Genomic DNA, 26,185 nt, shown 5'->3' on the forward strand with positions numbered 1-26,185 from the left:
AAGAAAGGCAGGGCTGTGTAGACTGTTCAAAAAATTATTTCAGACACCTTTCCTTCTTACTAGTGAGAGGGGAGTTGTGAGGGGGGAAGATACAGGGAGGCACCGCGCTATCACCACAATTTTATGCCCCCCCCCCACCCCACCCCAGCCCCTGCGTCCCCTCACCTCTCCAAGTTTTTCCACCCTCCAAGATGGCCGAGGTGAAATCGTTCTTACTTCTTTTTTCGGTTATAATATCAATGGAATTATCCTTTTCGGCTAGAATCGCAGGTCTTAGCGGAACTTCTTCGGGATCTCATTATTTTACGATCAAAAAGGTCATGGAGGAGTTGTTCTCCCGAGGTCATGAGGTGAGAGTTTCCTTCTTTCACATTAGTTGCGGTCCCAACTGCAGTAAATATATCCTTGAAACCTGCGTGTATCGCTTACTTAAGGTAATTTTTCACGTGGGAGAATGCTCACTACTTCGCAACCTGTAAAACTTTGCATTTGAAACGCTGATTCCTCTGAAGCGGCGAACAAAATCTCGGATCTCGTGACTCGCCGTTTTGGCCGGCTAAGAAATGAACATGGCGATCACACCTCGTCATAAAATCTTCGCACCTACTAATTTCTCCTTCAGTGTGCTCACTCTCTTCAACGGCTTCAGAGCAAAGGGTCCACGGCTCAACTCGTAAAATTAACGTCGATTTCTGATAAGTAGACATAAAACATATGCCCCAGGGACTTCTTTATCAATGCGACTAGTTGAGGAACAGTGTCATGCTGCTGTGCTAATTAAGACGTGACGATAGTTTTAACACCAAGCCATTATCTTTCGTTTTACCTCATCTCCCTTGCCCCACTAAAGGCTTGAACGCTTGTTTGAGTTTTTGAAACGTCTCCAAAAACTCAAACAAACCCAGACACGCACTGGCAACTACCATCTACTATGTCTTTTCTTGAGTGATCACATGAGTAGTTGTTCGGAGCGCCGTAATTTTTTTCAAGTGGAGGTTGAATACTTCACAAAGTTTTTTTTAGTTTTCTTATACAGTATAATTACTTTTTCTTCTTTTCTGATGTAGGTGGTGCTTGTTCGACCAGTGCTTCGTGATGCACCACCAAGTAATGAGCAGAAAATTCCCCAAAGGACATTCCTGACACCATACGACGAAAAAGATACAGAGAATAAAGTGAAAACAGCCATGGAAGGCAAATTGTGGAAGACAATAAATAACTTATATGAAATGCAAAGAGTCATTTGTGAAATCATGCTGAATGACACAGTGCTACTTCAAGAACTGAAAAGCTTTGACTTGATAGTTTATGAGAGTTTTTCCTTCTGTGCTGTTTTGGTCTCTGAGCTTCTTGGCATTCCGAAAGTAATCATATTTTCTGGTCCTCCAAATGGTCCAGGAACTTTTGCCCATAATGTTCCTTTTCCAGTATCATACATTCCAGCACCAATGACTTTATTTACAAGCGAAATGACGTTTTTACAGCGTCTTGTGAACTTTGGAGCATACAACTTCATACAGTCTGCAGAACAAGTTTTAATTGCCAGGTACATGGGTTCTCTGAAAGAGGAATACAACATCACTCCTGGGAAGAGCTACCAAGAAGCTGCTGGCACTGCTGAGCTGGTGCTGTTTCTTGCTGATTTTGCACTGGAGTATCCGCAGCCTCTTTTGCCAGGTTTGCCAAATAAGTGATAACAAGTTGGGTTAAATGTTGGGTCAGGGGAGGGGTAAGTGTGTGGCTGCTTAAATGCTAGTTTTAATATCACTCTCATAATTAAGAGAGCTTAGAGTTGGCAATGTGATTTCATTCATGATATGAGAATTTTACAGGAAGGCAAGGTAAGCTGAGATTTGAAATATTGAGTTAAGATTAGGTGATACATGAATTTTTTCTATCCAAAATTCCTGTGCATGACCAGATCTGGATCCTGGGCCTTTGGTACTGAAATCCAGCAGATGGTTAATTTAAATTTTGAAAATTATCAAACAGGAAGTATTGTCTAGATCTAATGGTAGGCTAATTATCATTTGTCTGTAGTGTTCTGGCCAAAGGGGAGAGACTGGTGTCAAAAGTGCGGAAGGTGGGGGAGTAGGGTAATGTATAGGTATTGAGGGATCTTCAACCTCACCCCCTCCCCCACATATTTCTAAGAATGAACCAGTTAGCACTAACTGTATATGTGTTTGTCTTCTTACAGGTCAAATTATGGTGGGAGCCATTTCTGCAAAAGCAGATCCTGAAACACTCCCCCCTGAATTAAAAGATTTTATTGACAGTGCAGGGGGGCATGGGTTTGTCATTGCCTCTTTTGGGTCATATGCGCAAACAATCATAGCTAAGGAGAAGATCGATGTCTTGGCTGAAGCTTTTGGAAAGGTGAAGCAGAACGTCATATGGAAACTGAAAGGTCTGTAACCTAAAGTAACTTTCCAAAGTGATAGATGTGGGCCCAGTTGGAAAAGGGGCAGATAACGGTATCCAATGGACAAGTGATAGCAAAATGTATAGGGTTATCCACCAGATAGAAATTTATCTAGTGGGTAGCGCCATGCAACCTTTCAACAACCGGCAAGTCTGTACATTCTACACCCAAAAGGGTGCAACTACCTCTGGCATGGCAAAGTATGTCAAAGATTTTGTGTCATTGATCAAGTTGATCATGCATTTATAGAATGGATAGGGAGAGCTTGAAAATGAATCCTCTTTTTTGGCTTCTTTTGCAATGATGTGGAGTTGTGGTTATAAATTTCAGTTAATTGTCACTACTGTGTGTCAACAGAATTTTTGTGAATAGGGTATGGAAGTCATTTGTTTGATATCTTGTATTACTAAAAGATATAATTGTTGTGATAATTATTATTTCAGGCTACATACCCTCATCTCTCAGGCAAAACATAAGAGTAATGAGCTGGATACCTCAGAGTGATCTGTTGGCTCACAAGGATATCAAAGCTTTTGTATCTCATGTGGGACACAACAGCCTTTATGAGTCAGCATATCATGGGGTGCCTGTGGTGGCTGTGCCCTTGTGTACAGACCAATTTTCTAATGCCAGGAAGGCAGAACACTTTGGACTAGCAAAAGTTTTAGATCACAAAACCATGAATGCTGAAGAACTTTCAGAGGCAATTCAACATGTTATTGATGAACCAAGGTATATTTATAGAGTGATTTCACTTTCCTCTGAACTGTTAACCCTTACTCATGAGTAACCAAGACAGAATTATTCCTTCTTGATGAGAACAAAGAAAAACATCAACAAGGGGATTATCATTTGATCCAATCCAAATTCTCCAAACTAACATCATAACAATTTTATGGCAGAGAGTAAAGAGAATTACTAATGAGATCTTGGGAATGAACCTGTTAAGGTAACAATACCTGTAGTTCTTGATAGTTGCTCTTCATTACCAGCAATGAAATGCCAACTTTTATGGTGAACTCAGTAATTTAATAAACTTATAGAGACCTTAGAGAAAGGCTTAACAACTGGAATCAAAATTGTGTTTGGGCTTGTGCCAGAAAAAGCAGCCTAACAAAGGCTACAAGACACATGTTTTGAATAATATTTACATACAGTTCTGACATCCACACCTTTTGTCCATGAAATTCCCTTTCCCTTCAAGTTATTAACTCGTAGTATTAATATATTCCTTGCTATGTAGAATCATGCAGTGGCAAAATTCTTATGTTAATTTGTATTGTTGTAATTGGCATTGTTAAATGTTGCTATTCTTATTTGTGTCAGATTCAAGAGAGAAGCCAAACGCATTTCTCGTCTTATGAAAGACAATCCAAGGACCCCCCTGGAGAAAGCTGGGGACTGGATAGAGTATGTACACAGACATGGTGGAGCCCAACACCTCAGAGCTCAAGTGTTTAACATCCCTTGGTTCCAGTACTACTTACTTGACGTCATAGCTTTCCTTGTCGCTATAGTAACATTAGTTGTCATGGTGATTAGGTACACATGCAGGTGTTTATGCAAAGCGTGTTGTAAAAATGGTACTACAAAAACTAAAAAGGAGTAGGCATGCAATAATCATTGTTCTTAAGGATGTCACTCAATGCTTAATTTTTATTGTTATGACAACAAAGAGACACCTTCAAAAAATTCCAAGCAAATACAAATCGTATGAAATCATCATAGCCAACATCTTGATCATGATCTTGTTTCACACACAAAATTAAAAAAAAAAAATGAAAAAACGAGTCACGTGCACCTGCAACAATACTTCACGCCTCAAGAATTTACGAGGGAAAACCTTAAATCTCACCTTACCTGGCTTTTTCACAAAGTTCACGCACCACGTACAAAAATTTGGGCGTCACGTAATATTTAAGTCGTTGCCACGTTCGAGTACTACCGTGTTGATGATACCAAAATAGCCATTTTTTTTGTCCTCTCGTATCTCCTTTAAAGAGGGGAGGCGAGGGTGTTGTCCTTTGTAATTTTGCAGATTATCTTACTATTTCTTCTATGTGGCGCACAAGTTTCGTTGTGGTGGTAAATCTTTGCAGATCTCGCAATTCTGACCCCAAACCACGCAACAGAAACACGCACTGATAAATCCTCATAAATAAGTTTAAATTACTTAAAATAACGCAAATATACGGTTGCCCTAGAGAACAAGCTATCCCATTTCTTAATTCAATCTTACCACGCGATAAATGAGATTTTTCATATAAACTATGGTTTATATGAAAAGCTCTGAGAAGAGTAGCAACAACACTCGTGAAAATATATCGTGTATTTTTTTTTCACGAGTGTTTGATATCGCCAATCAGCAGCTGATGCGTCTGTTGCCTTTCGCGCCACTCGGCCAGGCTTGAATGAACAGCGAAGCTTTCACCATTCTCAATCCAAGGTCGCTTGTCGGGATTTGTGCGGAGAATGGCTGCTAAAACACTGAAAAATCCGTATCGCTTACAAACAGTGACGTTCAAACTTTGCCAGAAGGGAAGGAAAACCAAAATGCGGAAAGAAAAACTGAAATTTACGTATTCAGTGGCTTTGGTAATGGCATTTCTCGCGGCTGAAAGCAAAAGTCGACAACTTTCATTTAATAATAAAGTTGACTTTTCTTGTCAGTAAAGGGCTATTGTGTTTATATGATAAACAAAATAATACATGGTTACTTGTAGACATGAAATTTCTCTTCTCGTGTTCGACTCGAGTTAAACATTCAAAGAGAAATTCCAATCTACGTGCGCCCATGTATTATTCTCTATTTATCACGCGATGAAATAAAAATATCGCGCGATGAGTGGGAAACTTGTTGGGTCGCACGTGACCGGCTGTCACGCACGTTGTTTCTGCGGACGAGACGACAATGGCTGCAACAGTTGAGGAGGTATGTTATGAGGTCAATAGTTTGTTTTATTTTCGTGAAAAGATCATTGAGCAGTTCTTTTCAATACTTGTACGACACAGCTTTGTGAATCAGTACAGTAAACCTTGATTTTGCGAAATCTTACGAGACTCTTACAGAGATGACTATCAGTGTATGAGGACAAGTGTGAATTATCTAATCTTCCTGATTACATTACAGGTTTGTAAATTCCTAGATGGCACTTCAGCATCGCCAACCGCATTAAGATAGAACTTTCCAACTGTTGCAGTCAGTGTCAATGTTGTTTCAAGATCTTGCCTTGAGTCCAATCAATTTATTTAATTATTTTGTTGTTAACACAGTGACAGCATACAGTCCGTTTAATTTTTCCGTACCGCCCACGATTTATTATGGTACAGTTGGACCTCGAGGACATTAAATAGCAAATGACTTGTGTGATGTTTGTGCATAATATTTGTCCTAACAGTCCTAAGAAGAAAGATAATCTGCAATGCGTTGAGGACATTGAACTCAAAGTACTAATGTTGATTCTGGGAAATAAAATACAAAATATATAAATTTTACTTTAGAAATTATTCTTAGTTTTATTTGGGTGGTTCCATTTGATGTGACCACCTGGCATAGGTGAAGACAATACAAACAGGCTGTTGGGACTCAGTCAAAGGTGATCACAACCGCTTAACTCTTTAACTCCCAGATCAAATTTGTCATTCTCCTTACTGTCAACCATATAATTCTTATGATGTTACTTTTGAGAATTTAGTATTGGATCAACTAATTAACCCCAAATTGATATTTTTCTTTATTCTCGTCACTTACCTGGTTGTTATTGTATTGATATTGTAAGGAGAAATTCTGTCTTGGTCACTCATGGGAGTTAAGGGTTAGTAAGGGTGAAAATCATTGGTAATGCTGTGCCACTTAGGGTATATGAGGACACGAGACTTGATGACAGTCCATGCGAAACTTCAGTATGCAGGTGTGACTGATTTTCATTGCGGGAAATTACCTCAGGAAATTTTAACTTATGGAACTGGCATCAGCCAGAAGAACAGAAGGGTTTGCCATGAAAGCTACCCAAAGCAACAAAATGAGAAACTTGAAATCCCATGCAAACAAACCAATCAGCGCTTGTGGGTGAGTACCTTGCTGACATATGTGGATTTCAATGTTATTTCATGAAATGTGATGTTAGGCAATTTTCATGTACACCTTACATGGCACTATCTAAAACTCTCATATGAGTATATCTTGGTTCAGTTTTTGAATATTCTACAATTTACTTCCCAGTCAAATAATCATTATTGTCCAAGAACTAGCCTACATTCCTACTTCTCATTATTGTTTGTTAATTGACTTAGATTGGCCTTCTAGAAAAGTTAATAAACTACCAAGCTGATCAATAAAAGTTTCTGTCCACTCTCCCACCAAAAATTCCTGTTTCTGCACCAGGTCAGGGCTTTCAACCCATAATTTCCTTCTGTAAGCTCACCCATTCATGAATTAAATATCAATTTTTACAGGTATGTTAATTAAGACCCACTAGTTCTGAAGATCGAGGAAAGGAAGAAAGGCAGGACTGTATAGACTATTTAAAAAAATTGTTTCAGACACCTTTCCTTCATACAGTTTTCATAAGTTTGAAAGTTGTTGAATGCCGACTGCCTTTTCATCACTTTTTTTTGTCGTTGTGCTCATGTTTGCCAAAAGCGCAGCAAAAAATGATAGTTGACGTCACATGCTACTACGTGTTCCTCTGTTCACCACCTCTATCCATGCCATTCCAGAATTTTTAAGTGGGTGGCGTGAGCGGTTCGGGATCAGTCAGAGTTTAATTTAAGGGATCATTTTCAGTTGGGAACCATTTGCGGGGCTGAAGTATATGGACAAAGTTGCATTACTAGTGAGTAGAGGGTTATGAGGGGGAGAAGATACAGAAAGGCACTGCGCTATCGACTCAATATTCTTTCTTTCCCCCTCCCCCCATTCCCCGCGCCCCCTCGCCTCACCCTCGAAGATGGCCGAGATAAAATCGTTTTTACTTCTTTCTTCGGTTATATTATCGATGGACTTATCATTTTCGGCCAGAATTGCAGGTTTTAGCGGATTTTATTCGGGATCCCATTATTTTACGATCAAAAAGGTTATGGAGGAGTTGTTCTCCCGAGGTCACGAGGTGAGAGTCTTTCGCACTAGATGCGGTCCTAACTACCGTAAATAAATCCTTGAAACCGGCGTGTACCGCTTACTTAAGGTAATTTTTATCTGGGAGAATGCTCCCTATTTCGCATTCTGTAACGTTTTGCATTTGAAATGCCGATTCTTTTGCAGGGCGAGGGAAATCTCGGATCTCGTGACTTACCGTTTTGGCCCGCAACCAAAGGAACATGGCGATCACACCTCGTCTTAGAAATTTTCGCGCCTATTAATTTTCCTTCAGTGTGCACACTCTCTCCATCGGCTTCAGAGCAAAGGTCCATGGCTCAACTCGTTAAATTAACGCAGATTTCTCATATGCCAGACATAAAGCCTACGCCCTAGGAGCTTGAGGTTATCAATGAGACTAGTTGAGGCACGTGCTGCCGCGCTAATTTAGAGGTGACGATAGTTTTATCATCAGGCCATTCTCTTGCGTTTTACCTCGTTTCCCTTGCCTCGCTGATTTACTGGGCTATTAAACGTCTCCAAAAACTCAAACGAGCCTTCACGCACTGGCAACTACCACCTACTATGCCATTAGTGGTGGGAGTTACTTTGCAACATGCAACTTATTAAGTGATTTCTCTATTTCTGTTTTGTTGTTGTTTTTTTTTAAAATTTTTTAGCCCTTTTTTTCCTTCTTGAATGATTACATGAGTAGATGTTCGGAGCACTGTAATTTTTTTTCAAGTAGAGGTTGAATACTTTGCAAAGTTTTTTTTTAGTTTTCTTATACAGTATAATTACTTTTTCTTCCTTTCTGATGTAGGTGGTGCTTGTTCGACCAGCGGTTCGTGATGCACCACCAAGTAATGAGCAGAAAATTCCCCACAGGACATTCCTGACTCCATACGATGAAAAAGATACAGAGAATACAGCGATTACAGCCATGGAAGGCAAAATGTGGAAGACAATAAATCGCTTACATGAAATGCAAAGAGTCAATTGTGAATACATGCTGAATGACACAGTGCTACTTCAAGAACTAAAAAATTTTGACTTGATAGTTTATGAGAGTTTTTCCTTCTGTGCTGTTTTGGTCTCTGAGCTTCTTGGCATTCCAAAAGTAATCATATTTTCTGGTCCTCCAAATGGTCCAGGAACTTTTGCCCATAATATTCCCCACCCAGTATCATACATTCCTGCACCAATGACTTTATTTACAAGTGAAATGACATTTTTACAGCGTCTTATGAACTTTGGTACATATAAGCTCACACAGTCTGCAGAACAAGTTTTAATTGCCAGGTACATGGGTTCTCTGAAAGAGGAATACAACATCACTCCTGGGAAGAGCTACCAAGAAGCTGCTGGCACTGCTGAGCTGGTGCTGTTTCTTGCTGATTTTGCACTGGAGTATCCACAGCCTCTTTTGCCAGGTTTGCCAAAATAAGTGAAGAGGATCTGAGCAACTGAATACTTACCCCTCCCCTAACCAAACAGCAGTCAACTGATAACAAGTAGGGTTAATGTTGGATGGGGGGGGGGGGGGAGGTAGATGAGCATGAGGCTGCTTAGATGTTGGCATTGATTTGTTAAGTAATCCAATCACTCCTGTAATAGAGTTTAGAGTTGGAAAAGGTTTTACATGTGACATGTGATTCCATATCTGACATGTAAATTTTACAGAAAGGCGAGTTAAGGTGTGATGTGAAATTTTCCCTTTGGAATTCATGATGTGTTAAATACTATTTAAAGATCAAGTGATGCATTAATGTTTTTTATGTTCAAAACTTGTGCAAAAAAACCAGATCAGGATCCCCGGTCTTTACTACTCAAATCCAACAGATAGTGGAAATTTTTGAAAATTATAAATCGTAAAATATTGTCTAGATCTAATGGTAGGCTAGTTATCATTTATCTGTAGTGTCTTGGCCAAGGGGGGGGGGAATTGGTGTCAAAAGTGCAGAAGTTGGGGGGGGGGAGAGGAAAAAGTATAGGTAATGAGGTATCTCAACCTCACCCCCTCTCCTATATTATTAGTAGGATGAACCAGGTAGCATTAACAGCTTATCTGTTTGTCTTCTTGCAGGTCAAATTATGGTGGGTGCCATTTCTGCAAAAGGGGATCCTAATACACTCCCCCCTGAATTGAAAGATTTTATCGACAGTTCAGGGGGACATGGGTTCATTATTGCCTCTTTTGGGTCATATGTACAAACAATCATAGTTAAGGAGAAGATCGATGTCTTGGCAGAAGGTTTTGGAAAGGTGAAGCAGAACGTCATATGGAAACTGAAGGGTATGTAACCCTAAGTAACTTTACAAAGGGATAGATCTGGGACCAGTTGGAAAAGGGGCAGATAACACTATCCAGTAGATAGGTGATAGCAAAATGTATGGGGTTATCCACCAGATAGAAATTTATCTAGTGGATAGCACCATGGGACTTTTCAACAACCGGAAAATATACAGACTTTACACCCAAAAGGGCACTACCTCTTGCATGGCAGAGTGTGTCAAAGATTTTGTGTCATTGAACAAGTTGATCATGCATTTAGAGAATGGATAGGGAGAGCTTGAAAATGAGTCCTCTTTTTTAGCTTCTTTTGCAGTGATGTGGAGTTATAAATTACAGTTAATCATCACAGAGTCAACAGAATTTTTGTGACAAGGATATGGAAATTATTTTTTTGATATCTTTTATTACTAAAAGGTATAATTGTTGTGATACAATTATTATTTCAGGCTACATACCCCCATCTCTCAATAAAAATATAAAAGTAATGAGCTGGATACCTCAGAATGATCTGTTGGTTCACAAGGATATCAAAGCTTTTGTATCTCATGTGGGACACAACAGCCTTTATGAGTCAGCATATCATGGGGTGCCTGTGGTGGCTGTGCCATTGTATGCAGACCAATTCCCTAATGCCAGGAAGGCAGAACACTTTGGAATAGCAACAGTTTTAGATTACAAAATTATGAATGCTAAACAACTCTCAGAGGCAATTCAGCATGTTATTGATGAACCAAGGTATATTCATATATATATATATATATAATTTATTAATTGTGGGAAATTGAAGCAAATGCTGTTGGAAAGTGCTCAATACACATGAGTGTAGAGCAAAATACAGTTCAAAATGACCAAAATGAAACACGCATGATTCCCTAAAACTCTGAGTTTCGTGCTTACGCACTCGTCAGACAAATTTAATCCTGTCCTCAACATCAAAAGAGTTGTATGGCAGACAGCAAGGAGAATTGCTAGTGAGATCTTGGGAATGAATGGGTTGAGTTAGAAATACCTGTAGTTCTCAATGGTCGCTTTTCACTATCAGCAATGAAATGCAAACTTCTATGGTGAACTCTGTAATTTCATAAGCTTATAAAGACCTTAGAGAATGGCTTTAAGCTGGAATCAAAATTGTGTTTGCACTTGCACCAGGAAAAGCAACCTAACAAAGGCTTCAAGACATATTTTAAATACTATTTAAATATAATTATGACATCCACATCTTTTGTCCACAAAACTGCTTTTCCCTTCAAATTATGAACTTGTTGTATTAATAAATTCCTAGCTATATAGAATTGTGCAGTTGCAAAATTCTTATGTTAATTGGTATTGTTGTAATTGGCATTGTTCAATGTTGCTATTCTTATTTGTGTCAGATTCAAGAGAGAAGCCAAACGCATTTCTCGTCTTATGAAAGACAATCCAAGGACCCCCCTGGAGAAAGCTGGGGACTGGATAGAGTATGTACACAGACTGTTACAACTATTGTAACTACGAAGTATCACGCGATGGTCAAGACAGCTGTGTTGTTTTATTCATAACTTAGAAGTACATCGCAAGCATTGTGACGTCATAATTACATAATTTATGACACTCTCCCGAGCCGATTAGATAAGAAATAGTATGGAATGATTAGCAAAATAGAAATATTTAAGAATAGTTTCGTAATAAATATCTTTCAGGTCAAGTATTCCTTTGATTGTTCCCGGATTCTGTGAATTGCTTTCTGAGCGGCAAGTCGTACTGGGGGGCGTTGTTTATCGGTTATAGCTTCTTTGTCTTCCTTTTCAATACTTTGTGTATTGTTCTCGCTGGATACCTCCAATGGGTAAAGTTTCTCTATAGGTCTTAACAGTGTATTACCAGAACTTATTCTTAAAGATACAGATCTGACTAATCCGTCTTTCCCTTTATGTAAATCAGTAACGACACCTATTTTCCATTGATTACGTGGCATATTATCATGTATGAGAACAACGTCTCCTACAGAAACTGTGGTGTTGTTTGACACTTTCCTTTGATGAGCGTTATATTCACGTAGACTTGTCAGATACTCCTTTTGCCAACGTGTCCAGAAAGCCTGTATCGTTTTCTCATGATATTTTGCTTTCTTTGTTAGCTCTTTTGTAGAAACATCAGGCAGAATATAGTCTGGATCTGATTCTTGGACGCTAACTCTTGTGTCTGGTAATGCCAGAAGACGGTGTCCACATAAGAAATGTGATGGGGTCAAAGGAGAGGCATCGTTAATATCCACGTAAGGGTATGTCAAGGGACGGCTGTTTAACACTGCCTCAACCTCAATGAGTATTGTGTTAAGTTCAATAATGTTTAGACAGGCTTTGCCTATAGTTTTTTTGAGACATCTTTTTACTAGTCCAACAAGTCTTTCGTAGAATCCTCCCCACCACGGGGCTCGTTCTGTTATGAACTTCCATGTTATGTTATGGTTGGCGAGGAACTGTTGTGATGCATCTGGCTTGAGGACCTGATTTTTCATCGTTTGGAGTTCTTGAGCTCCAGCTTTAAAGGTTTTTGCGTTGTCAGAAATGATACATTCGGGAACTCCACGTCGACTGATAAATCTTCTGAATGCCCTAAGAAAGGCTTGGGTTGTCTGATCTTCTACTAACTCGAGGTGTACGGCTCGTATTGCGGCACAAGTGAACAGACAAACGTAAACTTTGGATGAAGTTCGATTTCCTTGGTCGCGAACATAAAGAGGACCTGCGTAATCGATGCCAGTAAATTGAAAGGCCTGTGATTGTAGAACTCTCGGTTTGGGTAGAGGTGGTGTAGGTACAGATCGAAATGGTGGTCCTTGGATTTTTCTGCATGTTGTGCACTTGGAGAGGATTCTTTTAACCAACTGTCGACCTTGTGGAATCCAATATGTTTGTCTTAGCTGAGTTAATGTTTCACAAACTCCACCATGCATAACCGTCTTGTGCATAGATTGGACTATCAGTGAAGTCAAATAATTGTCTTTTGGCATGAGAATGGGAAACTTTGTATCGTGGGGTAGATCTGTGTATTGTAACCGTCCACGACAGCGAAGTAGGTCCTCATCGTCAAGATAAAGGTTGAGTTGTCGTACGATGGCAGGTTCTTTGAATTTATCCCCGTTCTTTAGGTATGATATTTCTTTTTGATAAGTTATTTGTTGAGTTGCTTTAAGTAACAAATTTCTGGCTTCCAGCATTTCTTTTGTGGTGAGAATGTTATCATTATACGCTTCAGGTGTTTTCCACTTTCTTGCAAAGAGGACAAGAAGGGCAGTAATTCTGACTACACGTGTTAGGGTGCTGTATTTTGTTAACTCAATGATGTTCAGTATGTTGGGATTTTCTTTAATATCTGCCATAATTGTAACTGCCAATTGTGGGTTCTCGTACTCTGCGTGGATGGATGATGGTTCGGGTTGTGGAGGCCATGTGTCCTCTGGGTTTCTCAGCCATGGAGGCCCTTGAAACCATAGTTGTTTCTTCTCGTTGAACATTTTGGTATCAAGTCCCCGAGTTAACAAGTCGGCTGGATTCATCGATGTTGGGCAAAATCGCCATGTAGTCGGGGATGTTATTTCTTTTATCTTGTGGACTCGTGTACTAACAAATTGTGGTAATTGTTTAGTAGACGATATCCACGATAATACTATTTGGGAATCACTCCAGTATGTGACTTCGCATTTGGTTTTTGCAAGTTGTAGTGTCTTGGTCAGATATTCAGATAACTGCGCTCCTAAGAGTGCTGCTAACAGTTCCAGTCGTGGAAGGGTCTGTGTTTTAATAGGTGCAACTTTGGGTTTAGCCATAACGAACGCAGTGTATACTTCAGCTCCTGTTTTTCCTCTTAGGTAAGCCACTGCTCCGTAAGCTAGTTGGCTGCTGTCGCAAAATATATGAAGTTGCCGTGTAGAAATGTCTGTGAGGAAGTATGGTCTGGGTATTTCAATCGACGTCAAATTGCTGATATCGCTGATCCAGTTTAGCCATTGGTTCTCATGATCGCTTGGGACATCCACATCCCAGCTTAAGTTCTGTTTCCATAGATCTTGAATCATGATCTTTGCTTTGACTGTAATGGGTTCAACATATCCCAGGGGATCAAACAACTTTGATGCAAAGCTGATCGTGGATCTTTTAGTAGGTTTTGTGATTCCTTCCGATTTTTTGATCATGTTTCCGAGTGAAAGGGAGAGCGTATCGTTCGTTGAGTTCCACGGGAGTCCTAGAATTTTTGTTGTTTGAGCTGCATGTGCATTATCATCTTGTGCTCTACGATTTAAAGCGATTGAGTTAGAGGTCCACTGTCGTAAATTCATGCCTGCTTTTTGTAGATAATGTCGCGACAAAGAATAATATTCTAAGGCTTTATCGTGGCAATTAGTTCCTGTGACCACATTGTCCATATACATGTTCTCTGTTAAGTCTTTCATTATCCAGTTATCGTTTTCGTTAAGGTGATGTCGCATTGTCGCGTTTAGTAGAAAGGGTGAGGGAGCTGCTCCAAATAGAACGCGGCAAAATCTGTAAGCTTCCAAATTGTCCGCACTGTTAACGGATTTGTTCGTATCTTTTAGCCATAAGAATCTAGTAGCGTCTCTGTCTTGGTTGTTTAGTTCGATTTGAAGGAAAGCTTTTTCTATGTCTGCCGTGAAGGCAACTCTGTGGGTCCTGAACTTTAATAGGATACCAGTTAGATCCTGCATTAGATTTGGACCTGTATGTAGACAGTCATTTAAACTCAATGCTTCTGATGACACTCTGGCAGATGCGTCATAAACTATTCTCATCTTAGTTGTCGCGCTATCCGTTTTAAAAACAGGAAAGTGCGGGATGTAATGTAAAATGCCTTCGTGAAGATTGAGGTTCCTCACTTTCTCTATGAAACCGAGATTGACTTGTTCAAGGAGTTGTTCGTTGTATTTCTCAATAAGTCCTGGGTCCTTCTTGTTGAGGCTGTTTAGTAGACTGTTTAACCGTCTTTTGCTTAAAATGAAGTTTGTTGGTAGATCTTGTTTGTTTTGCTTCCATGGGAGTCTTACGTTGTATCTACCGGTCGCTTCGTTAAATCGGATGGTTTTCTGAAAGTCTGTTATGATATCGTCGTTTTTGTCGCTTTCTTCTGGTATCTTGCTGATTTCCCAGAACTTGGTTAATAGGTTATCGAGTTTTGACTCTTGTACTGGCGTTATGTCGATCCTTTGGCACAGTGTGTTTAAGTCGTTCTCGTGGTTGCTCTCGTTTTGAACGGGTCCGGACAGGAGCCATCCGAATTTGCTTTCTTTAGCAATCAAGGCTTCTTTTGCAGTTTTGATTATTTTTCCAGTAATCAGCTGACCGTAATAGTCGTTTCCAATGATGATATCAACGTCAAGATTTTCTGGTGATTGCAGACAATCTGCAAGTTTGAGTCCTTTCAATGCAGGAGGTATCTTAAGTTTTTCCATGACTGATAGCGGTGGGCAAATAATTGGAGTTACTAGTGCTTTTATTGTGATATTCTCTGTTGCTGTCGATATCGAGAATGAGACAATATCATATGTTTTCCTGGTACTTTGAAATGAGCCGAAAGTAGTTACATCCAGGAGTTCTTTTCCCGTTGGTTTCAGTTCAAGTTTGTGCGTCATATCTTGAGTAATAAAGGTTCTTTGTGATCCCGTATTGAACAGGATGCGAGCTTGACGATATTGTTTGCCGGCTCCACGTATCTTTGTGACGGCGGATTGCATCAGGATATGATTGGTAGGATGAAGGGAATGTGTTGCTCCCATGTGGGTTGTGTTTTTGGCTGTGGTATGTGTAGGTGGCTGACTACTGTTTGAATTGCTGTTTTCTTTCATCTGATATGATGAACTTTGGTTTGGATTCTCTTGTTTTTCTTCGCAGATTGAAGTATGGTGTTTTCTCTTACATTTCATACAACGACCTTTTGAGTAGCATTGACTTTTCGTGTGTTTGAGTCCAAGACAGTTTAGACATCTTTGTTGGCGTTGAAGGATAGATCTGCGTTCTTCTACTGATGTGATTTTATCGCATCTCTCTGGGCGGTGTGTTTCCGCGCAGTAAGTGCATGGGCGTGTTACTTTCGGTTTTCAGTTGAAAATTCTTTGTTTTTGCTGAGCATTGGCTAATAGAGTGCCAGCGGTTGGTACGAATACTTCTCCGTCCATTTCAGCAGATGTGGAATCTTCTTGAGAGGATATGTGACTTTTCTCTCGTGTTTCAATTTCTTGTCTTATGGCTACCCTCAATCTATCCAGGGAGCTGTCCGCTAAATGATCCGCTCTGAATATTAAGCAGCGTATGTCCTCGGGTATTTTCTTTAGGAGTATGGGAATTAGCAAACTACCATATGATTCTGTCATTACGCCAAGTGTTTCTAAACCACGAATATTGGCTTCGCATGTATCGTGAAATTCCCTTAAATTTTTAATGTCACTTGATGGCGCTCGGATCTTGGATAATGATTCCATGTAAGCGTTGGTTAAACTTTGGGGTTTGCCAAAGCGCTCTTTTAATAGCTCAGTTGCTTTTCTATAATTTTCTTCAGTCAATGGAAGCCCGGAGATAGCGCGCGCTGCTTCTCCTTTAAGCATTCCATTAAGATAATTCATTTTTTCAACATCACTTAGTTCAAGGTTTTTATCGATAGCTGCACTAAAGCTATCCCAGAATGTGAGCCATTCAAGTGGATCTCCTCCAAAGGATTTGATGTTTGTCTTGGGTAGATTAATGTGCATTCGAGGCGTTGGTGTTTGTTTGAAACTACTGTTAGGGAACTGACTCACCGGCGTTTCTTGTTTACTCTTGAGAAATCGTTTGATTCGGAATTGCCAGTCCGATATATTGTCTTGAAACAATAGGGCTGATTCTGTGTCTTTTAGTATTTCTGGCTCTGTCTCCAAAGCCATAACAATTTTAGCATCCATGTGCGCTATTTCCCCAGCTCTTCGTGTGAGTCTGTCCACAAGTGCCTCTAATTCAGCGGGATCTGAATCCTTTGCAGCTATGAGTTTTTCTGCTTTTTTAAAGTCTTGCGTACAGTGTCCTTTGTAGGCTCCTCGGATCAATATCATTTTGGTTATATCCTCTGTCATCCTGGTCACGGCACCAATGTTACAACTATTGTAACTACGAAGTATCACGCGATGGTCAAGGCAGCTGTGTTGTTTTATTCATAACTTAGAAGTACATCGCAAGCATTGTGACGTCTCCCACAGTTTCTAGTAAAACTATTATCTACCTCAATACTGAATGAGTTATTTGCTTATCCATAGCAAACAAAGAAAGCAAAAGAAGTGGGCCCTCTGAATAGACGTCTCTCAGGTTTAAGCAAATTTTTGAAAATTTGGTGGACGATTCCAAGTTAAAATTTCCCTTTCTTGTGCCTTTCAGTTATACTGATTTATACCCACGAGATGTGTAGCTCGAGTTTGCTAAAACTTTAGGTTTACTGATTTTGTTGTTGCCGAAGTACTTGACTGTGTAAGTGAATCTTGGATTACGTAACGAATTTTTGAGTTGGCTCGTTATGTTACCCTGTTGTGGGGGGCGTGACCATTCTTTAGTTATCAAAATCGTTTAATCTTCGCAACGTTTAAGCCAGGTTCTATAGCTGTGCAAATGATTCCTTTGATCTACGGGGTTTTGATAGCTGAAGTTGTTGAAGATGGCCTTTACTGTTAGAACGAAAAGAAATCACCCTCTCGTTGTCTCATCTGGTCGGACTATTTTGTTCATGCTTAAACAAAACCATGGTCTCCGTGGTTTTCTGCCGTCGACATCGATGTGTTCTCTATCGTTCATTTCAGTCGAGGATGCACCAAAAACAAAACTTTTTTCAGAAACCCAGGTCCGCTCCGTCTTCCAGTTTTCGGAATAACTTGGACGTTCTTCGTGGGAACGAAAGGTCAGCCTCTTGGAAAGCGATTTTACGAAATCCAAGCAGAAGATGTCAAGAAATATGGGAAAGTATTCCGCAACAAACTACCAAGCGTCGAAATTATCAGTTTATCCGATCCTGCCGACGTTGCAAAGTTCGATCGGATTCCAACTATCCAGAAAGACTGGACTTTCCGTCTCTAAATTTCTACGGGGAAAAAAGGAAGAAAATTCCTGGATTTGAGTCTGTGGCGGAGATGTTGTTTGACGAAAGGTTTAGTTGTCTTTTAGAGGAAATCAGCAAAGAAGCACAGACCTTCATAAAAGCCGTCGGAGATTTTCTGCGGTCGAGGTCGGTTTTTTGCCTTCTTGGTTTTGCAAGGTCTACGAGACACAGAAATTTAAAAAGTTTTTCGATAATTTTGACTCGATGTACGATTACGCCGACATCACTTACCCACTGGAGGCAGAGAATGTGGATCCGTTCATGAGAGGGGTCACCATTTCTGACAGACCTGTTAGAGTGCAGTTTGTTGACAGACAATGAGTCAGACCGTTTTCATCTCGCCAAGTTTATCTTGTATTGTAATACTGTTTTGAGCTGATAGTGGGAGAAATTATGATGACAACTCGTTTAAACGTATATAAATATACTTCGTATTCTTTCGGTTTTCATTGTATATTTATTGTTTTGTAACTCGCAGATATGGCACAAAAGTAGCAGACGAAGAATCTGTTGAGTTTTTTTGGTCAATAAAAAGCATTTCCATGCATAAATTCCCTTTGATAATAAAGTAACCTTTTCCAGGTGTTCATGCATTTGATAAAACGGAGCGAAATAGTAGTGTTACGGGAAAATTTACTGACTTTTCCCGTATGTGTTATTCGGTACATATTCATTCGTAAACTTTCACATTTAACCATTTCAAGTCCTTTCATTTTAATAAATCAAAAAATGCATAAAAAAACCACAGTAGCTTTTAGAATAGATTTTTGTTGTTACTCGCTTTCATCATATGTACCTGCTTGTCGGCACTTTTGTTATTTATTACATGGTTTTTTTTAGGTAAATATAAGTGTTAATGGTCTTTCTGGAAACATTGCTTTTCATGGTAGATAGCAGCTGAGTTTATACTCGTAAATCTAATTTCGTTTCATGCGATGGTTTCCAAACCAATCTTGCATAAATAAGCAGAAACTTTTAATTGCTTTTCCGTTTTTTATTTCCTGAGCTGCGCTACTGCAATTAAGATAGGTATTGTTTTCTATATCAGAGCTGTAAAATCGCACCTAGGTTTCCTACTTTAATGGCCCAGAGTTTATTGCATCCGTCTTTTTAATTTTGAGATTCTTTCCGTCGTAGAAACAGATGGAATATTTAAGTAGTTTTCGTTTAACTTCAAAGAGACTTTTTTTCCGCTCCTTTGTGTCCTTATTCAAATATTACAATTTTTGTAACAATAGCACTTCGCACCAGTTACTTCTTAAGCAAGTACCTTGTACAGCTTTGATGATTACAAACTAGAGTATGCTAGAGGTCATGTCGCTTGTTGGCCTGACCTAGAATAAAAGTACTGTGGAACCAAAGATTGTTTTATCCTTGACGTCCGTATAAGCTCGCTCGAAGTAGGTCTCCGTGTACCAGGAAATCGTGACGAGTTTCCGTTCTCGCTGCTAAGTCGTCTCTACAGAGTTATTTCCCCCCGTTGTTATTGTGCCGTCCGCGAAGATTCAGTCCTCCAGTTTTGGGGCGAGGAAAAACTTATCGTCACAGTAGCGGCAGAGCGAAAGTGAAGGATAATGAGTATATGAGTAAAAAGTATCTATAAGCATACAAGAGTCTGTGTGAGGATACAATGTTATCTACACATAGGGGTATCAATTAACCCTTTACACACTAATATCAATGTGCATATTCTCCACAATGATTTCTCTACATTTCCTTAGTTGCTGACAAGGAGATTTTGCTTGATAATCAAGAGCTCCTGTACTTGTTGATCATTTCCATTATTCTCGTGACCTTAATGTTTGATTCAGGAGTGACACTGTAAGGAGAAATTAGATGCTAGTCATTCTTTGGGGTTAAAGGATTAAATTGATAAAATTACTGGGGTATCTGAAAATACAAAGGTTTGCATTACTATACGATTAAGAGTATCTCCTTTTTTCTTCTCTTTAAATGTGTTTATTTTGGCATGTTAAACCACAATGTTTTTGTCAAAAGCCTTGCAAGAAATTTCAAGAAATTTAAGCTCAGAAAAAAAATTCTTTTCCAAGGTCACACAGTTGTTTAAAAGTCTCTTGAACTGACTAACTAATCACCTTCGAAACCAACGGCGTTTGAAACCTAAAAATTGTCAGACTTTGCTTGGATGTTCACTGAACTTATGACTTAAAAAAATAAATTGGAGTTTTTTAACTTCGGAACTCTTATAAAGAAATACTCTACACGCTGTCTTTTTTCAAATTAATAAACTTAGATGTCTGATAAGCATTTTACAGAACTGCTTTCCTCTGTGTATCGATCCGAGTTGTCCTTCGCAGATGGCGTCCTCTTTTTACAGGCTTGTTATTAAATAGTTGTGAGCTTTACTAAATCTAGTTCATTCTGCTACAGAGGTTTTATCAAAGTCATGGCTCTTAAGGTGCGTTAGGCACCGGCCAATTTCCAAAATCAAATGTCACGTTGTCGCCCATGATCATAAATGGCGCCCATTGAGAAACTCTGTCAAAGCCGTTATTTCTCATCCACTTCCTGGCCTTGTGGAGAGACTCACTGGCGCTTTCACCGCGGAACAAATGTTTGTAGAAACAAGTCATGAACTGCTCTGTGGCTATGTCATCCAGCCTCCATCGTGCCGCTAACACTGAACGAGCTCCGGATCCCAAGAACGCTCGGGCAATTCCAATAACTCCCTCGGTTCCAATCTGTCCACGAGCACTGTGACAACAACTAAGCACCACTAGTTTAGCTCGCAACTGAGTTTTTGAAATATCTGCCATCGTCAAAAGATACTCTTCTTCTCGAGGAAAAGGTGGGAGTAGGGTATGGTGCTTAGGAGAAAGAGCAATCTCCCCTCTTTCAGGATATCCATGCGCAGCAATGTGTATCAGGCTCACTGAATTTATCGCTTGGAGTACAGAATGCTTTGTAGCGGACTCTCCTATCAAAGGCCTTACGCCAAGAAGTGTTCCAATCATCTCTGCTTCCTTTCTTGCACACGGCAATGGTATCATATTTCTGCACCTTCCCTTGTAAATCACCTTTCCAACCACAGGGTCACCCACTACCAGTGCCCCGGTCTGACTGTGATAGTCTGGAGGACTGTCTTGAACAAGCTTTAGAGTCGTGAGAGAGGGAACCAACCGAATCCTGCATGTGTCTGATAAATACTTGCCTCCTTCATCAGCCAAGGCTGCAAATGGCACTTGGTACACACAGGAATCAGGGAAAATTATGATCTCGGGCTGCTTCAGTAAACTGGCCACGGGAGCAATGATTATGTTGTAACACAAGTGAAGACTGGTTTTGAAATCTTCGGTATCACAGTAATGCAGCCCTGATCGGTTGTTGCGGCGAAGTGACATCAGTTCTTTAAAAAACTCCTCTAACTTAGGGACTATTCCGGTCACCTTGTTGGGGTCCAGGTTCACTTTCTTTTCTGAAAAAAGAATAGCTCCCGTTGCTTTTATTATCCAAAACCGTACCTCATCTCCACCAACCGAAATGTACAAGCATGCACAGTCTGCTTCTTTTGTGAAGATCCTTTGAATGCCACACCAAGACTGTGGATCGCTTGAGATCTGCTCTTGGACAGAGTACCGAGCTGTCATCAAGTCGGCCAGGCCTCTTGCCCTTCTCAGCTCTTCGACGTAAAGGGCGTCTTCAGGCTTTCTAGTGGAAGAAAGCAACCTACTTAACAACTCGTAGGGAAAGGTACCGTACTCTTCTAAAAGAGATATTTTCAACTCATCGTTTTCTTTAAGAAAACCTCTCAAAGTTTCGAACTTTTGAATGACTTGAAAAAGATACAAAGAAGCTTCCTCAAGATGACCTTTTGACATCATTAACACCGATAGATGACAAAGGCAGTAAAACTCGTTCAAAATGTGTCCAATATCCCTACTTAATAGGAGAGCTTGCCTAACGTATTCTTCGGCTATGTCATTTTTACCAAGAGATTGGTAATACAATCCTAACATTTGGTGGCTGGCTACTATTTTTTCTCTATCACCGATGTCCATAAAAATTGCAAGGGCTTTCTCGCAATATTCTTGAACCTTGTCATATTCACCACACTTAAGAGAAATTGAACCAAGGTGTATGTAGTCTACTCCTTCTCCAATTCTATCATCGATACCCTTTCTAACTTTCATTGCCTTCTTTAGATAGTCGTCAGCCTTTGCATACCAGCCGAGTGAGAGAAACGTTGATGTAAGGTTTCTATAGCTTGTTGCTTCTCCATCCCTATCACCAATTTCTATTCTGATAGCGAGTGCTTTCTCTTGATATTCTCGGGCCTTGTCATATTGACCGAGTGATTGGAACAAAGTTCCTAGGTTTCCGTAGCTTGATGCTTCTCCATCCCTGTCACCAATTTCTATTCTGATAGCGAGTGCTTTCTCTTGATATTCTCGGGCCTTGTCATATTGACCGAGTGATTGGAACAAAGTTCCTAGGTTTCCGTAGCTTGTTGCTTCTCCATCCCTCTCACCAATTTCTATTCTGATAGCGAGTGCTTTTTCTTGATATTCTCGGGCCTTGTCATATTGACCGAGTGACTGGAACAAAGTTCCTAGGTTTCCGTAGCTTGTTGCTTCTCCATCCCTCTCACCAATTTCTATTCTGATAGCGAGTGCTTTTTCTTGATATTCTCGGGCCTTGTCATATTGACCGAGTGATCGGAACAAAGTTCCTAGGTTTCCGTAGCTTGATGCTTCTCCATCCCTGTCACCAATTTCTATTTTGATAGCGAGTGCTTTCTTTTGATATTCTCGGGCCTTGTCATATTGACCGAGTGATTGGAAGCAAGTTCCAAGGTTTCCGTAGCTTGTTGCTTCTCCATCCCTGTCACCAATTTCTATTTTGATAGCGAGTGCTTTCTCTTGATATTCTCGGGCCTTGTCATATTGACCGAGTGACTGGAACAAAGTTCCTAGGTTTCCGTAGCTTGTTGCTTCTCCATCCCTCTCACCAATTTCTATTCTGATAGCGAGTGCTTTCTCTTGATATTCTCGGGCCTTGTCATATTGACCGAGTGATTGGAACAAAGTTCCTAGGTTTCCGTAGCTTGTTGCTTCTCCTTCCCTCTCACCAATTTCTATTCTGATAGCGAGTGCTTTTTCTTGATATTCTCGGGCCTTGTCATATTGACCGAGTGACTGGAACAAAGTTCCTAGGTTTCCGTAGCTTGATGCTTCTCCATCCCTGTCACCAATTTCTATTTTGATAGCGAGTGCTTTCTCTTGATATTCTCGGGCCTTGTCATATTGACCGAGTGATTGGAACAAAGTTCCTAGGTTTCCGTAGCTTGTTGCTTCTCCTTCCCTCTCACCAATTTCTATTCTGATAGCGAGTGCTTTTTCTTGATATTCTCGGGCCTTGTCATATTGACCGAGTGACTGGAACAAAGTTCCAAGGTTTCCGTAGCTTGTTGCTTCTCCTTTACTGTCACCAATTTCTATTCTGATAGCGAGTGCTTTCTCTTGATATTCTCGGGCCTTGTCATATTGACCGAGTGATTGGAACAAAGTTCCTAGGTTTCCGTAGCTTGTTGCTTCTCCTTTACTGTCACCAATTTCTATTTTGATAGCGAGTGCTTTCTCTTGATATTCTCGGGCCTTGTCATATTGACCGAGTGATTGGAACAAAGTTCCTAGGTTTCCGTAGCTTGTTGCTTCTCCATCCCTGCGACCAATTTCTATTCTGATAGCGAGTGCTTTCTCTTGATATTCTCGGGCCTTGTCATATTGACCGAGTGATCGGAACAAAGTTCCTAGGTTTCCGTAGCTTGATGCTTCTCCATCCCTGTCACCAATTTCTATTCTGATAGCGAGTGCTTTTTCTTGATATTCTCGGGCCTTGTCATATTGACCGAGTGATTGGAACAAAGTTCCTAGGTTTCCGTAGCTTGTTGCTTCTCCATCCTTCTCACCAATTTCTATTCTGATAGCGAGTGCTTTTTCTTGATATTCTCGGGCCTTGTCATATTGACCGAGTGACTGGAACAAAGTTCCTAGGTTTCCGTAGCTTGTTGCTTCTCCTTTACTGTCACCAATTTCTATTTTGATAGCGAGTGCTTTCTCTTGATATTCTCGGGCCTTGTCATATTGACCGAGCGATTGGAACAAAGTTCCTAGGTTTCCGTAGCTTGATGCTTCTCCATCCCTGTCACCAATTTCTATTGTGATAGCGAGTGCTTTCTCTTGATATTCTCGGGCCTTGTCATATTGACCGAGTGATTGGAAGCAAGTTCCAAGGTTTCCGTAGCTTGTTGCTTCTCCATCCCTGTCACCAATTTCTATTCTGATAGCGAGTGCTTTCTCTTGATATTCTCGGGCCTTGTCATATTGACCGAGTGACTGGAACAAAGTTCCTAGGTGTCCGTAGCTTGTTGCTTCTCCATCTCTGTCACCAATTTCTATTTTGATAGCGAGTGCTTTCTCTTGATATTCTCGGGCCTTGTCATATTGACCGAGTGATTGGAAGCAAGTTCCTAGGTTTCCGTAGCTTTTTGCTTCTCCTTTTCTGTCACCAATTTCTATTCTGATAGCGAGTGCTTTCTCTTGATATTCTCGGGCCTTGTCATATTGACTATGCAATTGGAACATTTGTCCGAGCTTTGCGTCACACAGTGCCTGGCCATGTATATTTTCCATCGTTTTCATGATGTTGATTGCTGATTCGTAAAATTTCCAGGCCTCCATTAATTTGCCTTGTACCTGAAGTATTTCGGCCAGTTTTAAATGTAGCCTTCCTTTTTCAGCTGTGTCATAAGAATCCAGGTATAGGAGGAGTTCCCTCAGGTATTTTTCTGTACTTGTGTAATCCTTTATATAATCGTAAGCACAGATTATTGCCAAGTAGATGACATGGAATATTGAGTTTGCCAATGAACTATCGATAGCCTGCGCCTGACTGTGTAATATAATCAAACATTCCTTGTATACCTCGATGGCTTGCAACACGCGACCAGTTTTGTGAAGGAACACGGCGACCACTGTACCTATGAAGATAGCTGATATAGCTTCTTTTATGCTGTCCATCTTGACCCTGTTTCTTCTCAGTTTGAAAAAAAAGGAGAAATTAGTGAAAACTTTTACACGGACTGTTTATATTTAAATTTCAATCTTTATCTTCCCCTCCCCGCCTTGTATTCTTTTTGTATTCACGCGCGGCGCACGTGATTTCACAGTTAAGTTAGGAAATCACGTCAAAGAACTCTTACCTTGACATTGGAAAACTGAGGTGGACATTTTTCGCATACTTTTATGTTATTTTTTTTTAGCCAAATGTTGTTGTTCATTTAACAAGTTTAATACATATTTTCTATGGACTCTAGCCCCTTGTATCGTAGATCGATATTTTACATTGTCCATCAAAGAGGAACACACCTTTGCCGTCTATTCTACTGGAGTGTTCATTACACTGTCACGCGAATCACGCAGATCAGAGACCAACTGGAAAATTAAACCGGCTAACAGAACACAACAAGTTTCATTTGACTTGCTGATTCATATTTAGTTCACAGTAATTCAATTCAATTATGTAAGAAGGAGCAATGCATTTAGCAAAACCGATTTACCGGGCTCTCGAGGGAGCTCGTGTTGCATCAGACTGCTTACTGCTAATTCGAAACTGCCCAGCCAATATCTTAATAATAATCGCATTTCCTTGCAACAAGTTCGCGTTTCTAGAAATTAAATTAGAGAGTAGGTTTTCTTTGATCTGGTTCCTAAATATACATTTTGACCCAAGGGTTTTGCATGTTCCATATAAGCTACCTTTGTGTGAAGGTCCTGTACTCTATGGCGTGTTTGTTATAATTATAATTGTCAGTACATAATCGATGTACACTTTATTTGATGATCTTGTAATTTGATTGTGTAAAACCTTGAAAAAAGTGCAGTATTTGTCGATGCTTTTGAATAAGTATTATAGGATATCGAAATATAAACAAATGATCTCTTTTCCTTTGTATATCTCATTCAATGGAAGAAGCATAGCTTCTTTTCAAAGGGAGGGGAGGGAGGGGGAGCAGTGTGATCTATATATGCTGGTAATGTTGTTATTCCTATGATAATTTTCTTTTGTAGCTTTCATAACGATACTAGTGTTGTTTGGATTTCTAACACAGTCAGCATTGATGCAACTTACCTTCAGCAGTTAATTAGAAACGTTCCTTATTCATTTTGATGAAGGCAGAGGGACTTGTATAAGATCTTCCGAGGGAGGTCAACTTTTTCCTAGAAAATAGAAGTAAAAAATCCATGGTGAAAAGTTGGGA

The 26,185-nt window shown here is 40.0% G+C and overlaps 5 protein-coding genes across 8 annotated transcripts; 2 read left to right on the top strand and 3 right to left on the bottom strand.

Annotated features, from left to right (window-relative positions):
- The first annotated feature begins 170 nt into the window (after positions 1–170).
- Positions 171–7,943, top strand: LOC136277868 (UDP-glucuronosyltransferase 2A2-like). Of its 3 annotated transcripts, none has more exons than XR_010716056.1 (6): positions 171–350; positions 1,068–1,677; positions 2,201–2,410; positions 2,869–3,157; positions 3,752–6,494; positions 7,689–7,943. XR_010716056.1 is itself a non-coding variant. In XM_066160645.1 (5 exons), exons 1-5 carry the CDS (start codon positions 192–194, stop codon positions 4,032–4,034), a joined length of 1,551 nt encoding a protein of 516 aa, XP_066016742.1. In that variant the 5' UTR covers positions 171–191; the 3' UTR covers positions 4,035–7,199. The 3 variants fall into 3 exon arrangements, 1 of the variants encoding a protein (XP_066016742.1); XR_010716057.1 differs by lacking the exon at positions 7,689–7,943 and having other exon boundaries at positions 3,752–5,357; positions 5,556–7,199; XM_066160645.1 differs by lacking the exon at positions 7,689–7,943 and having other exon boundaries at positions 3,752–7,199.
- On the top strand, positions 7,212–11,306 carry LOC136277869 (2-hydroxyacylsphingosine 1-beta-galactosyltransferase-like). Of its 2 annotated transcripts, none has more exons than XM_066160648.1 (5): positions 7,212–7,260; positions 8,326–8,935; positions 9,589–9,798; positions 10,245–10,533; positions 11,172–11,306. In XM_066160648.1, the coding sequence occupies exons 1-5, from the start codon at positions 7,240–7,242 to the stop codon at positions 11,284–11,286; spliced, it is 1,245 nt and encodes a 414-aa protein (XP_066016745.1). In that variant the 5' UTR covers positions 7,212–7,239; the 3' UTR covers positions 11,287–11,306. The 2 variants fall into 2 exon arrangements, with proteins under 2 accessions (XP_066016745.1, XP_066016744.1); XM_066160647.1 differs by lacking the exon at positions 7,212–7,260 and adding an exon at positions 7,297–7,533.
- Positions 11,307–11,473: 167 nt separating this feature from the next.
- LOC136277812 (uncharacterized) lies at positions 11,474–15,637 on the bottom strand. The gene has a single exon (XM_066160521.1). It carries the CDS (start codon positions 15,635–15,637, stop codon positions 11,474–11,476), a length of 4,164 nt encoding a protein of 1,387 aa, XP_066016618.1.
- Positions 15,638–15,889: 252 nt separating this feature from the next.
- On the bottom strand, positions 15,890–16,894 carry LOC136277813 (uncharacterized). Its single transcript, XM_066160522.1, has one exon. The coding sequence runs from the start codon at positions 16,892–16,894 to the stop codon at positions 15,890–15,892; it is 1,005 nt and encodes a 334-aa protein (XP_066016619.1).
- Positions 16,895–20,124: 3,230 nt separating this feature from the next.
- LOC136277891 (tetratricopeptide repeat protein 28-like) lies at positions 20,125–26,143 on the bottom strand. The gene is made up of 3 exons (XM_066160699.1): positions 26,056–26,143; positions 22,454–24,957; positions 20,125–21,874 (listed from the first exon to the last, which is right to left on the bottom strand). Exons 2-3 carry the CDS (start codon positions 24,942–24,944, stop codon positions 20,319–20,321), a joined length of 4,047 nt encoding a protein of 1,348 aa, XP_066016796.1. The 5' UTR covers positions 24,945–24,957; positions 26,056–26,143; the 3' UTR covers positions 20,125–20,318.
- Positions 26,144–26,185: the final 42 nt, after the last annotated feature.

This window comes from Pocillopora verrucosa, chromosome 13, assembly GCF_036669915.1.
Source record: "Pocillopora verrucosa isolate sample1 chromosome 13, ASM3666991v2, whole genome shotgun sequence".
NCBI lineage: Eukaryota > Metazoa > Cnidaria > Anthozoa > Scleractinia > Pocilloporidae > Pocillopora > Pocillopora verrucosa.